This window comes from Pyrgilauda ruficollis, unplaced genomic scaffold (genome assembly GCF_017590135.1).
Source record: "Pyrgilauda ruficollis isolate IOZ18807 unplaced genomic scaffold, ASM1759013v1 scaffold8, whole genome shotgun sequence".
Lineage (NCBI taxonomy): Eukaryota > Metazoa > Chordata > Aves > Passeriformes > Passeridae > Pyrgilauda > Pyrgilauda ruficollis.
In genome coordinates this window covers 13,652,882-13,668,125 of record NW_024529932.1, presented here as the reverse complement: position 1 = coordinate 13,668,125, position 15,244 = coordinate 13,652,882, and the positions used below count along the sequence as shown (strand labels likewise).

At 40.4% G+C, this 15,244-nt stretch overlaps 1 protein-coding gene across 2 annotated transcripts in view; it reads left to right on the top strand.

Moving 5' to 3' along the window:
• The window catches only part of FAT3 (FAT atypical cadherin 3), a 327,081-nt gene that overhangs the window by 19,542 nt on the left and 292,295 nt on the right, over positions 1 to 15,244 (top strand). For both annotated transcript variants that reach the window (XM_041487251.1, XM_041487250.1), the window contains exon 2: positions 1,157 to 4,468. In XM_041487251.1, coding sequence (XP_041343185.1) covers positions 1,174 to 4,468 — 3,295 coding nt within the window. In that variant the 5' untranslated portion in view covers positions 1,157 to 1,173. The remainder of the gene's footprint in view (positions 1 to 1,156; positions 4,469 to 15,244) is intronic.

Here is a 15,244-nt window from a genome sequence, read left to right as displayed (position 1 = left end):
ACTGCAGTAGTCCCTCCGTTGCTTTGGAGGTGATAACTAATATGAATTCATATTCCAAAACTTGCATGCAATTTATAAATCTCCTCGGGGAAGTTGAAATCTTGTTGGAAGTTTAAATTATCCTGTGTCACTGATATGGATTGCATGTCCTTTTCCTCCCTGTGTTCTAGCTTGGAGAAAAGTACATTTTCAAGTAGCTTTTAAATGACAATGAGAACAATGTGTGTGTGCAGTGGGTGTTTCAATAGTTGCCTTTTAAAATTGATTTTTATGATTTTCACAAGTAGCAGTGCATGTACTCTGTAACAAAGATACTTATTCCCGCTGCCTTATGATAGCACCTGCCTGGTTTCCTCAGGCTCCTTTCCTCCGCTTCCAAGGAGGAAGCGATAGATAAGCAGGACTTGGCTCCCACCTTCTGCAGTACCCTCCAGCAAACTTCAGCCAGTGCCTCCACTTATTCTGTCTCTGCTTAACCTCACAATTTAGGTTCTTGAAGTGAAGCACTGGGCCTTTTCTGAAGGTATTTGTATTTAAAGTTATGACTGCATAATTAATTTCTTATTCTACTTGTTCTTGGTGGCTTAAATTTCATCATTCTTAACTGACCATGAAAAAAAAGGTAACATTTGACTATGACGGTGCTACATACATATGAAAATCCTGTCTCTCTTCCATGTGTTGGGACTGAAAATGAATTTTCCAATAGGCTCTGAAAACAAACAAGTTTAGGCTTAGTTAGAGCTGCTGATAAATAAGAAAAAAATATTTTCTGTATGTGGTTCATCCTTTGATATAAATTTATACAAATATGTCTTTTTTTTTTTTTTACTGTGATTATTATTCTGGATTGTGTGCATGTGTATATGGATGTGGTAGGGTCTTCCATGTTAAAAATGTGTGCATACATACATGTAATTTTATATATATATAGACGTGCATATATACTACTCAGACAGGTGTGAAAATACCCAGAGCTGCTGTGATTGTATGTGTGTGTATAGTGTTCTCCCTTAATGTTTCTTTAAAGATGTGGTGAATTGATATTACATAGATTTTACTTTTGAATTAGAAATTTAGTAATTTTGACATGTCACTTCACAGTACAGTTTTTATCTCTTGATCAACTGTTTCCTGTTTTCTCTCTCTGTCACAGGGTGAAAGAATGATGTGATGGACGTGAATATGGGCCGCTGGTCAGGCTCACGGCTACCTCCGTCATGCCTTGCCCTTCTGATTATCAAATTCCTGGCCTTGGTTTGCCAGGTGGCTCACGGGACTGCCCCGCTTGGCTTTCACTTCACACATTCCACTTACAATGCCACAGTGTACGAGAATTCGGCAGCCAGGACCTATGTCAACAGTCAGACGAGGATGGGCATTATCATGGCTGACCTTTCCTGGGATATCAAGTACAAAATAGTGTCCGGTGATGATGAGGGTTTTTTTAAAGCAGAGGAAGTCATCATTGCTGACTTCTGCTTCCTCAGAATAAGGACTAAAGGTGGGAATTCTGCGATATTGAACAGAGAAATTCAGGACAACTATTTATTGATGGTAAAAGGGTCTGTCAGAGGAGAGGACTTGGAAACATGGACAAAAGTGAACATTCAGGTTTTGGATATGAATGACCTAAGACCTTTGTTTTCACCAACCACATACTCTGTCACAATAGCAGAAAGCACTCCCTTAAGGACTAGCATTGCACAGGTGACCGCAACAGATGCGGATATTGGGTCCAATGGTGAATTTTATTATTACTTTAAAGGTAAAGTTGATCTCTTCTCAGTTCATCCTACGAGTGGTGTTATCTCCTTAAGTGGCCGGTTAAATTATGATGAGAAAAACAGGTATGACCTTGAGATTCTGGCAGTGGACCGTGGGATGAAGCTCTATGGAAACAATGGTGTAAGCAGCACTGCCAAGCTTTATGTTCACATTGAACGTATAAATGAACATGCCCCAACAATAAGTGTAGTAACCCACATTCCCTTCCCATCAGACAAGGAACCTACCTATGCAGTTGTTAATGTTGATGACCTAGATGAAGGAGCCAATGGAGAAATAGAATCTGTTTCTATTGTTGCTGGAGATCCTCTAGAACAATTCTTTCTGACTAAAGAAGGGAAATGGATGAATGAGTACAAAATCAAGGAAAGAAAGCCTATTGATTGGGACAGCTTCCCTTATGGTTACAACCTCACTCTCCAAGCTAAGGACAAAGGATCTCCTCAGAAATTTTCTGCGGTCAAACTGGTCCACATTGCTAGTCCCAAGAAAGAAAGTATTCCCCTGAAGTTTGAAAAGGAAGCATATGATATTTTCATCAGTGAATTTTCACCTCCTGGTGTGGTGGTTGCCGTAGTTAAGCTGATGCCTGAGCCACAGGGTGTGGAATACAGAATATCTCCAAGTGAGGAAGCTGAGTATTTTAAAATCAATCCCAACACAGGCCTTATTACTACTGCTCGTCCTTTGAAAATCATTGAGAAGGACCTCTATGAATTAGAAGTATATGCAAACAAAGGTGGTGATTTAAAAGCACGGGTTACTGTCAGGTTAGAGGATGCCAACGATCACACTCCGGAGTTCCAGCAGCTCTCCTACAGCTCATTTGTCAATGAAAGTGTCCCAGTGGGGTCCAGCGTTTTGGCAGTGTCAGCAGTTGATGAAGACAGGGGAGAGAATGGGTACATCACATACAGTATTGCCAGTCTGAACTCGCTACCATTTACAATAAACCAGTTTACAGGTGTCATCAGCACATCTGAAGAACTGGATTTTGAGTCCTCACCAGAAAGTTACAGGTTCATTGTGAGAGCATCTGACTGGGGTTCTCCCTACCGCCACGAAAGTGAGGTGAATGTCACCATATACATAGGCAATGTCAACGACAACAAGCCCCTCTTTGAAAAAGTGGCCTGTCAGGGAGTGATTTCATCTGATTTTCCTGTTGGTGGTCACATCACTGCTGTTTCTGCAATAGACATAGATGAGTTAGAGCTTGTGAAGTACAAAATAATCTCTGGAAATGAACTTGGCCTTTTTTATTTAAGTCCAGACTCTGGTGTCCTGCAACTTAAAAAATCTCTTGTTAACTCCGGCATAAAGAATAGCAATTTTGGCCTTAAGATAACGGCAACTGATGGAGAGAACTTTGCTGATGCTATGTTTGTTAATATTTCAGTAGTTCATGGGAAAGTGTCTTCAAAGACCTTTAGCTGTAGAGAAACTAGAGTTGCTCAGAAGCTAGCAGAAAAGTTGCTCAAAAAGGCAAAAGCAAATGTGAAGCTGAATTTGGAAGATGGTTTTCTTGATTTTTATTCGGTCAACAGGCAGGCACCTCATTTTGACAAATCCTTTCCTACTGATGTGAGGGTTTCAGAAGATCTGCCAGTTGGTGCCACCATCCTCAGGATAAAAGCTTATGATGCTGACTCAGGCTTTAATGGAAGAGTACTTTATACAATTTCAGATGGTAATGTAGATAGTTGTTTCAACATTGACATGGAGATGGGAATACTTAGTGTCCTCATGCCCTTGGACCGTGAAAAAACCGAGCTCTATCTCCTTAATATTACAATTTATGATTTAGGTAATCCACAGAAATCTGCGTGGAGACTGCTGACTGTCACTGTGGAGGACGCAAATGATAACAAGCCTGTTTTTCTACAGGACAGTTACTCGGTTAATATTTTAGAAAGTACAAGTCTTGGTACAGAGATTATCCAGGTAGAAGCCAGAGATAAAGACCTAGGATCTAATGGTGAAGTGGCTTACTCAGTCCTGACAGACACCCATCAGTTCGCTATCAACAGTTCCACAGGAGTGGTGTATGTTGCAGATCAACTAGACCGGGAAGCAAAAGCAAACTACACACTGAAGATTGAGGCTAGGGACAGAGCAGAGAGCGGCCATCAGCAGTTTTCCGTTGTGCCTCTGAAGGTTTTTTTGGATGATGTTAACGATTGCTCTCCAGCCTTTATCCCATCCAGCTACAACGTGAAGGTCCTTGAGGACCTGCCAGTTGGCACTGTCATAGCTTGGTTGGAAACTCACGATCCGGACCTGGGCTTGGGAGGCCAAGTCCGCTACTCGCTGGTGAACGATTACAACGGGCGGTTTGAGATCGACAAAGCCAGTGGCGCCATCCGCCTGAACAAGGAGCTCGACTACGAGAAGCAGCAGTTCTACAACCTGACCGTGCGTGCCAAGGACAAGGGGCGCCCAGTTTCTCTCTCTTCTCTTTCTTTCGTGGAAGTTGAAGTGGTGGATGTTAACGAAAACCTTTATACCCCTTATTTTCCTGACTTTGCTGTCATTGGATCTGTAAAGGAGAACTCCCGCATTGGTACAAGTGTTTTGCAAGTTGTTGCTAGAGATGAGGACTCTGGAAGAGATGGGGAGATCCAGTATTCCATCAGGGATGGTAGTGGCCTGGGGAGATTCAGCATTGATGAAGAAACTGGTGAGTTTTGTTTCTAATTTCTCCTTTACAGAGGCTTTTTTCAAAAGCAAAGCTGAGGCATAATTGTTCTACCCTTAACAAGAAATTCAGTTCTTCTTAACAGGCAAGATAAAATTAAAAGTAAGTATTTTCTAGGCACATCAATGAGATTATTTAATTACCTGGTTGCATTCATCACACTGTGGATGAGAAATTATACACATTTCTTTCCAGCATCTATGTGAGGGCTCCATTTAGAAGGCAGTGATAGTAACAGAATGACTTGCTTACAGTCACTGCATTATCTGTTGATCACTGTAAATTACTCAGGCCACCTCCACGAAGTTGCAATACTCATGGCTTTGAATCCACTGTTAAACCCAATGAAAGGAAATAAGGACCGTGAAAGAAATATTATTTTGTTCTAAAACCTATTTGTGGTCTTGTTCTTGTTGCTGGGAGTCATTTTTCATGGGAGTTACTCTGGAATGACACACCATCCTGTGTAATGCACTTTCTTGTGTTTATCAGTGTTGGTGTGCTTATGTAAAAGGTAGAAATCCAGGGAAGTGTTCATAGCTGTAAATGACCTGTGCTACTTTTCCTTTGGTGCCAGTAGTATTATAAATACGATGTTAGAAAGCATTGTTAATGTAGTGAAGGTTCTTCAGATGCTGAACTTTATTACCATACCACCCTATTGGAAAATATTCAAAATACTAAATACAAAAGTGTGTTTAGTAAAACACTTAAAAAACTGGCTGTTTAAATGTCTCATGGTTGTTGGGAGTAATGGTGCAGCTGTGCACCACTAGAAGTAGTGAGGAAATTAGAAAATATTAGTCAACAATTTCAGCAATTATATTAAATATGTTAGGTCTGTGGGTTTACTGTGGTTTGTATGTCTTCTTCTGAAGCTTTTAATTGAGAATGTGGTATTAAACATAAGATTAAAATGTATGTTTTGGCAAATTCAAACTGTTTAATCAAATGTCAACTTTCTAAGCTGAACGTTATGAAAAACAGACGACATCACAAATGCTGTGGCTCTCATAGTATAAGCAGAGAAAAATATTTTTATTCTATTTTTGCTACAGCCTTGCGGCTGCAGCTGTACACAGATGATTGCAGTCAAAACCTTATGTCCAGAAACATCAGACTTGAGTGTCAGAAGTCAAGAGGGCACCTAGTGTAATTTCCACAAATGTTAGAAACTCACATATCTTGTAGCGCTGATAGTAGCAGAAGGCATTCAGGCAACATTATTTAGACATTTGGACATGTGTTTAAATATTAAGCTCCTGCATTTGAAAATGTCATCCTACCTATTTATTGAGTAGTATTGACTTCATCTCAATGGGTTCTTTGTAAAGCATTGGGTGGTTGGTGCCAATGCTGCGATATTGATACAGAAATCTCAGCATTCAACATTTATTGAACTTAAAAGAGCTGGTAGAGAAGGTAACTCACTGAATGTCACTCATAAGTGAAATAACAAGTTTTTTACCCTGTGCCTACCATAGCAGAGGTGATGGCCTAGAATAAGTTAGGTCCCTTGTTCAGTAAAGCACAAATTGTATTTTAACGGGAATGGAAATTGTACCCAGTGTTCCACATTAAATATATCTACTTGCTTTCTAAAATTGAAATATATTTTGTGGAGGCAAAAAAGCCCCAAATCTCCCAAGATGCAAAGATTTTCTGCCTTTCACTCTTTCATGAATGTTACGTGAAAATGAGCCAACCTGTGCGATTTCACTTAAATCATTCCAGAATAATCCAGCAGATCAGAAGAGTTGGGATTCTTGTTTCTGATTTCCCCAAATATTCAATGCCATGTAAGCCTTCTTGAAAGCAATTTGAAGAACACTTGGGATGCTGAGCTTCAGCCAGGGCAGTGTGGAGGGCAGGGCTTCAGGGTTACTCTGGGTCATGCTGTTGTAAGCTGAATGCAGGATTTGACCTTCTGTGTCAAATAAAATGCAACATTAATACTCTGCTATTGAACTGGTGGCAACTTAAATGCTGCTGAATGATGAATCAGCTTTCTAGCTGTAGAAAAGGGCTTAAGTCACATATTGAATTAATTTATAAAGAGATAGCTGTTTATTTACTTTCAGTGCAGTTCATTTGTCACTTTTAAACTGACCAACTCTATTGGCTTATGTACCGTCTCTCCTGAAATTTGTGAAGGTAAGCAGGAGTGTGAAGTACAACAAATCAATATTTTTGGCTGGTGCCTTAATGAAAAGATGACTGCAGCATCCATTATAATCATTAGGATATAAACTGGGCCAAATTCATCCTGATATATGAGCAGGCTAAACTGCAAGCGTGTGCTTTCAGCGAAATTCTGCTCAAATGCGTTGTTTTTATTTTTATGAAATATTACATGTTAATGGTGTTGCCCTGTTTGTTGAGTGAGATGTGCTTTTGCTTCCTGAGGCACATTGATACTGAGGAGTTGAAATGAGGAGAAGCAGCCCTTCATGATGGATACACACTGCACATGCAGCTGCACGTTTGTTCTCGTGGTGTCCTCTTCCACTACAGATGCACACAGGTGCATAATGGTACATCTGGAAAATATGAGGCTCAGGGGAGATCTTCTCACTCTCTACAACTGCCTGAAAGGAGCTCGTAGTGAGGTGGGGGTCAGTCTGTTCTCTAAGTAACAAGTGTCAGGACAAGAAGAAATGGCCAGGAGAGGTTTAGATTGGGTGTTGGGGAAAATTTATTCACTGAAAGAACCATTGTGAGCCATTGGAACAGGCTGCCCAGGGATGCAGTGGAGTCACCATCTCTGAAAGTGTTCAAAAATTGTGTGGATGTTGTACTCATGGCTATGGCTTAGTGTTTGACTTTGCACTGCTGGGTTAATGGTTGGACTCAATGATCTTGGAGGTCTTGTCAAAGTTAAATGATTCTGTGATCTATCTCCACTAAGCTTGATCTAACTTCTGGTGTGGGTTTCACAACAGGCTTCTCTCCGTTCAGGTCAGAACAGTGGATGGCAGTCAGGGAGCTTGGGAGTCTTCTCTGTATTGGTCCTTACAGATCCTTCTGCACAGTGTAAATGTGCAAATCTGGGTGCTGTTGTAGTTTGGTAAGAGTTGTACCATGGGGGTGAGCCTGGATTGCCTTCCTGCAGTGCTGCTCTTTGCCTCATGTTGTATAGAATTGATAGATTGGAAAGTAGTTTTGTTACAGCATTCACTGCTAAATGTGCCAGTTCATACATGGTGGTAACCAGAAGCATAGCAAGTGTTTCCCCGATAGAAGTGTGAATCACTTCCAAATTTGCTTCAGTGGATTTACTTTCCATTTCCAGGAGTCGGAGCCAGTACAAATCTGTAAATAAATAGAATGCCTCCTGAAGTAGTCTGCTGCAGTTCCTGACCTTTCAACTCCATCTGTGGTTTCCCACTACCTTAGATAGAAAATGAAATTTCTCATGGGTTTAGAAGTCAGTCATGATTTATGACCAAAAAAATCTGGTTTCAGACTTTCCTTGAGGTTAAAAAAAATGGAGGAACTTTTTTTTATTTATTGACTGTTGATATAAATGTCACAAACATGTCATTTAAGAACCTTGCACTGAAAAACATGTAATGTGATCCTTCTGTCTCCTGTTCAGAACTGCCTTTTTTTTTTCCCCTGTCATGTTCATTTTTTTTGGGATCCACATATATAATCTGTTATAAAATATGGTTGTCTACAATGAGAACTAGTCACTGCAAGCTTCTTCAAGTCAACAGAAGGAAATCAGTCACTGAGAAATATGATTAATTTCACCCTAATGTAAAAATATGAAATAAGTCGTGTGAATCATGCTCTGAAAATGTGCAGAGGTCCTTGTGAGACTAGCTCAGGTAGAGGTCTATGCTGAGTGCCTTGCTTTGGTCAGATGTAGCCCATCCTGTTAACTGTGAACAGGAAGATACACTGTCAGCCTTACTGCTAGGTAATTTGTTATGACTCCTCTCTACCAGATTCATGGTTTTAATCTAGTTTCTGGGAATTAGCTTTTATTCAGAAACCCACACATAAGTGCACTTCTAGACATAAAAAGTGGAAAAAAAATTTAAGAGTGTAGTGGTGAGAGTAATGGAAACGATAGCTTGATATTTCATTTTCTGACAATACAGTGTTAAAGCATCTGACCCTCTTTTTTATCTACAGAAATTGATCAATATGTTATATTTGGATCTTGCAGAAGTGAGCAGTAACCTTCCCCTTGTGCCACTCTCATGCTAAAGAGAAGCTGGAACCATTTCCTCATCTTTAGTACTGCTTCCTGCCTGGTGTGCATCTCCACTCTCTTTGCCAGTCTGCTAATTGCAGTTTCTTAGAAGAAAATCGTGTAAAATGCACTTTTTTATCTCCATATTGTTGTGACACAAATGAGCAGAGATGTGGTAAAAAAAAATTGTGGGATGAGAGTATGCTCTGAGTTTCCATCACAGGTTAGCTCTAATAGTGATGACGACTCTTGTGGACATGTTCTCTGTCAGAGGTCCTACACTGCCTTATTAAAAACCTGGATTTTCTTAGCTCTCGTATGTGCACCCTCATAGCACTGATACCACAGCAAAGTGGTGTCTTTTTGTTGTTTCAGGAGTTGGTGGTGAGTCCAACAAATGCATATGGGTTTATGATATCATCCACCTTGGGAGACTGAAAACCATCTATCAGAATCTCTTTTCTGGCTGCAGTGGTGATCTAAACAACTAGTGGGACTTCCTGACTTCTTGAAAGGTTGAGTAAGATGATATCAGGTCTAAATGCTGGAATCCTCCGTCTTTTTTGATGATTTGTTCTTCAGCTAAACTGCATTTTTATTCTAGCTCCAGTTTTTAGTCTGGCATCTGTTTCTACATGTTAATATAACAGCCTGGCACACAAAGAGATTCTATATTTACTCTTACACTATCCATGGCCATACTGGTAATAGGAAATGATCAAAGTGAGTTCTAGAGGAGCAGAGAAACGAGACAAAATCAGCGTCTTCTGCTGCAGAGGCTTCTGTAGGGTTTGTGAGAGTTGGTGGAGCATCATCCTGACATGCAAGGAATTACTAGCTCCACTGCACAGGTGGGGAAACTGAAGCAACAAGTTTTTTACTTGTTCTCAGGAAAGCATAAAAATATCTTAAGTCCCACTGAAATTGAATGCAAAGATAAAACAGTGGTGTTAATGAAAAGCTTGCGGGATCTTCAATGTTCTTGCAAAGCCCATGAGCATGGACTTAAAGAATGCTTTCAAAGAATGCATTCTTTATTTCCTAGGGTTGTTCAGGAACCTGAGTCCCCTAACTTTAATTAGAACTTTAAATTTAGTTAGCTGGCACTGATTTCTAAACCTGTAGAGGACCTCTGGTAAGAATGCAATTTGTAGATGACTCTGTTAACTTCATATCTTTAGATGTTTCAGCCCTGAAATTCACACTAACAGGCCAGTCCTGTCTTTCACAGTGCTTAAAGCTTAAAGGTACTGTTAAATGGTGGTAGAGACTCAAATTATTACAGACTCCGTGGGTTTATTTATGGTGCTAAGGATAATGGTCTGAGCTTCTATTTGGATACCTCAAAAGTGATAGAAATTCCTAACAAACTGTGGCTGGAGAAGGCAGTTGGTGCTGGAAAACCCTAATCATGGCTTCAAAGGACTCATAATAGAAGCTAGAAACACCAAATGATATAGTTTACAATAAACCAGACCTGCCTGCACTGTGCAATCTATTTGGCAGAAAGGAATGAATTTACTGATTTGGACTCCTTTCATCTTCTTGCTGTCTCTTAAAATAGTTTTCAGTTATTTTGTATGTAGGTTGAAGTATATTTTCATTTACTACAATTTGAGTGGTTTGATAAATATTTATGTGGGACCATTTCTAGTGTTTCTTTGTTTCAAAGTAAAGTAAAATGAAAATCATTTATGATACATGTTTTTCTCTCTCTGTTGTTTAATTTTATGGAGGCATGTAGGAGCTAGTGGGTGGATTGGGGTGGACTCACTGGCAGAATTTAATTCACTGTAGAGTTTGGAGACACTAATATTACAGATGTTATTCATCTTCCTGGAGAGTGTAGGCAAATTGCATTACCCAGAGACAGTATTTTGAAGCCTCTTTATTATCCCAGGCTTCTAAACCTAGTTTTCAAGGTAACTTCAGGCCATACCACAGAAGTGCCAGTGGGTTCTGCTGGGAGGTGGCTTGGGAAAAAAGGGCTGCTCACAAGGGAGTTACTTGGAGCAGACACTCATGACAAGATCATCAGCCCTCAACCTGTCCATGGTGTCTCTCCTGAGCAGCCTCTTTGGGGAGGGGTGTGTCATATGGATCGCAGAGCGCAGTCCTGGCCAGAATCTGGTCTGTCAGTCTGTATCTGTGTCAGGCAGGAATGAAGCATTCCTGAGAGCAGCTATTTCTGAGCCTGTGTTATTAGTGCTCTGTGAGTTACCTCTGGCAGCTTTTAACAGGGGAAGTGTTCCTTCATTTAATATTTCTGCTTTTAGGACAACAATCACTAACAGTTTTCTTTTTCTTTAAAATTAGTCATGGTAGAAAACCAATAATTTTTGTACAAATTCTGTGTCTGTGTGTTTATAATTTCCCTGTCATTTCTAGATGTAAATTAGTAAGGAACAAGGCTTGTCTTAGTTTCACTGGAGCGAATTGGTTTAACTTTTATTTTTAGTAGTATGGACCTTAAAACAATGCATCAGCTTATGAAAATATTTACTTTAAAAGGCTGTTAGTATCATTCTGACATACTTTCAAAGTTTCCAAAGTAAGACCAGTCATGCAGAATTGTTTTATTCAAGCTGTTCAGCTTTCTAGGCTTTATACCCCATAAAACAGCTCACAACATATAATTTTTATAGCTAGCTGTAATTTGCATGCTTTCCCTTCTTTGGAAAATGTTTAGAGAATATCCTTTATTATTCAGGATGCTCCTGGTGATAGGACGTTTTGTCTCAATCTCCGAGTAGTTTATTTATTAATAAAGAAATGTGTAGTCTGTATTTCCTCCTGTCACCTTTATTACCCTTGAGAGATCTAAGTGCATTTTGTATTAATTGTCTTCTGTTATTCTCAGTGTATAATCCCAAAAGTGACCTCTATATTAGCTCATGCATCATCATCCATTAAATTATACCCAGCTGCTCCTGCAGAAAGCTTATCTCCAAGGTGCCAGCAAAGGGACTCACAAGGTAGTGAGTTTGATGATATTAGAGGAAAATTGACTTCCAGTGTCTAGTGTTCAGTCTAGCACACGAGCACCAGCTTTATCCTGCCATCGCTTCAGACCATGAGCAGCAGTTCGTGGTAGTTCAGAGGAAACTGGAGGAAAACCCATTTTGGCTGTTCCAAAGCACCAGTTGAAGCCAAGGGCCTTGAGAAGGGATGTGTTCATGCAGAAATGCAAGCTTATGTGTGTATGGAGTGTAATACCCTCTTCCAGGGGTATACAGAGGAGGCTATTTGGGCAATGTCTAAGATTACATGGAGCCATTTTGTTGCACTGCCTAATCCTTTGCTGTAACAAGTCCAGGAGAGAGAAATCTCTGCTGGCCAATAAAATTGAGAACATGTTTTGCTGTCTGACCTTGCAGCAGGGTGTGTGGCTTTTTAGGGAACAGTAGAACTGGACAGAGTTAATCAGGAATTTCTAGAACTGGTTTGGAGTGATAACACTCGACTGATCGTGTATCTCTTCCTGTGCTTGAATACCTAGGTAAGCTCAAGGATTTGCCTTGGAAGCTGGATTAAAGGGTACTTTTTATAAAGCTGTTTGCAGTTCAAGGACTACAAGTAATGGGTAATCAGTCAGGTGCTTGGAAAGCTTTTCCAAGCTTTCATTGCTCTCATGGCAAAAAATTGTGTCATATTGCGAGGCTGTTTGGCTAATTTCAGTGTTCAAGTCTTGGAACTTGTTAGGTGTTTGCCAGCAAGGTAAAAATAAAATAAAAAGCCCTTCCACTGTCAGATCTCTTTGAATTCACATATACATGTTTACCTGAAAATAGATGTTTGGAGATGAGCTTCTGTAGCTCATGGAACAGATTATTTCAGTCTGTAGTCTGCTGTTTAATGTAAACATCTTCTTTGCATTTTATACACTTATGGTGTCTTATTAGCATTGAAGTGTTGCCAGTAAGAAATAACTGAGAGAAAGCCAAACAGAGTGCATGTGGGGAGGGGGTTTTCGTTGCAGTTGGTTTGCATTAGGTGTTTGTACTAATACATCTCTGTGTACGTCAGAGTCAAGTTGTCTGCTGGCATTGACCTGGTCATTTTGTCCACGGTGAACAAAGAGGGTAGATCCATTCAACTGTGGCAAGAAGTTTGTCCCAAGTGTTGCTGCGGTGTTCCATCAGAGCGGGAAGTGTGCGAAGGTGCAGGACTGTGCTTTGATTCCTCCATGCTGAGAGCTCTGGTACATGCCAGTACATGCTACCTAAATGACTGGGAATATCAGGACATGCTGTGGCATTTACCCACCCCTCCATTGCGATACATGTGTGACTTTTTGCTCTTAAGGTGTCTCAACTTTGCAGCTGTTACCCACTGGAGACAGTCTGGTTACCGCAACCCTCCTTGAGAGGGAGGCAGCCTGAAGCTACTTCTCTTAGGAAATGTTTTTCAATTACTTTGATGATAATCTTGGAGATGAGCAAATTGTGCTCGCTGTACATGAGCAACAATTCTTCAAGGTGATGGACTGGAAAGATGAGAGTAATCTCATTGTGTGTGGTTTCAACAGCTCTCTGCTTCCACTGTGATGGCAAGGTCTGCCTATCTTTCACAGCTGAAACTTTTGGCTTTTCAGTTTTGCTAAAATATGTATAGCAGATGAATCTCTGATTTTAGTTCTTGGCAGCCCGTAAAGAATTATTTGCATCTTTATTTGGGAATTTTTCATCTTCATTTGAAAATTTAACTGAGAATTTGTGTTCTGGAAATGTAACTTTATGTATATGTCATTAAAAAGGGTTTTGCTTCACACCAGTGGTTCATTCTATAGGGTAAAGATTTGGCAAAAAGAAGAAAAACTTTATTTTTTCAAGAGAATAACTATGGGATTTAATTAAATTTGCCAGAAAACTTCACAGTCCCAGTACACCTTTCATCTAAAGTACAGAAATTATTTTCCACATTTTAATGAAGGAAGCTCTTTGATGTACAGTGCTTATGTAGTTTCCATTTTACTGAAAGGTGTAGGTAAGTTAATAGTTTGAGATGTTTTTCTCTTTTTTTGGAAGGTGGGGAGTGACAATGCACAAATTCATTAAAAGCCATGGGAACTTCAGGTGTTTGTCATCTCTGTGATGAAGCTGTACTTAGCCACAGCAAATAGGAGTGGATGGGACAGATTCTTCCGAGTCCCAGCCTCCATGTGAGACCACCCTTCTTACACTGTACAGGATCTTGGAGCTGGTTTTAAAAGGGTTGGATTTTACCGTTTCTTTTTGATATAGTTTGTAAGGATGAACTGGTTTGGTTTTCTTTGCTCCCTTTGGGTATGTTAGTTTGTTTTGTTTTTTTACTGCACTTTAATTGTCATTTAACAGTAACTCTTGGATAATGGCAGGTTGTAGCATAAGCCATCATCCATGATTAATGCAGCTTCCTCTGGGGTGATAACCTCCTGTTTTGCTGTGGGTGGAAAGAGCAGTGGATAGCTACAAGCACCAGCAGTGAGGGTCAGTCCAGGGATAACCAGAGTCCCTGTGCTGCCCACAGGACTGGCAGCTGGACAGAAACCTCAGCCAGCTTTTGGGGCTGATTATTCTGGGTAACTGAGTGCTCTGAGTGGCTGTGGGGGCCTTCCCAGTATGGGACAGACTTCCCGGTATGGAGCAGCCTCCCTCAGTTTAACCCTCTCCCAGCACTGCCCTTCAGACACACTTGCCTCATTCTTCTCTTTAAGGAAATCCTGAAAACAGCAGATTGAGCCCCTGTGAGCTCAATACAGCTCCATGGGAAGCAGCTTCCATTGGAAACCTAACAAACATTTAATGTGCTATTTTCACTCCCACAGTACCAGCATAGGGCAGTCTGTTCCGTGCCTTCTGTACCTCAAATTAGTGGTGTGTCTTCATCTCCACGACGAGCAGTTGCACCAGCCATTTGCTAATGAGATGAGATGCTTTTTGTGAGTGTGTGGCTCCTCTGCAACCCAGTGTGGGTCTGCCTTTAATGAGGTATCTTCCTTTTTGGAACATTCAGTGTGGGCAGTAGTTCAGTGTGGGCAGCAAGCTGCTTCTGAGGTACAGAGTGTCATGCTGGAGACAAGCAAAATAATCAAAAAAGGAAGATTGTGCCCATAGTGACATTTGTAAAGGAGATGGGAGTTGTTTATGAGGCAGGGCCAGGACTAGCATTTAGCTGGGCTGGCTAAAGGGTAAATAGCAAAATCTGTTTCATAAATGTGACCTAATGAATTGATGACTGCTAATTCCAAAGTTTGCCCCTCCATCAGTTTATTGTCAAAACCTGTAGCAGCTTCTCTATAAAAATGAAGGTAATACCTAAATAATGTTGGAATTTTCTCAGCTGTAAAGATTGAATTTGTTGATGGTGGAAGTGGAAAAAGCTATTCAGCTGGTGGATATTGCTGGCTGTAGGCATTGCTGCATTGCAAAGTGCTCTACTCCTGTATTGTTAGGAGCACAGAAGGGTTCCTGTTCTCTATGTAAACATACCAGTGTTTGAAACTTTTTGCATATGCTTCTACTCTTTCATGGGGATTTCCTTTAATAGCTTAATCTTTCATAATGAACATTAAT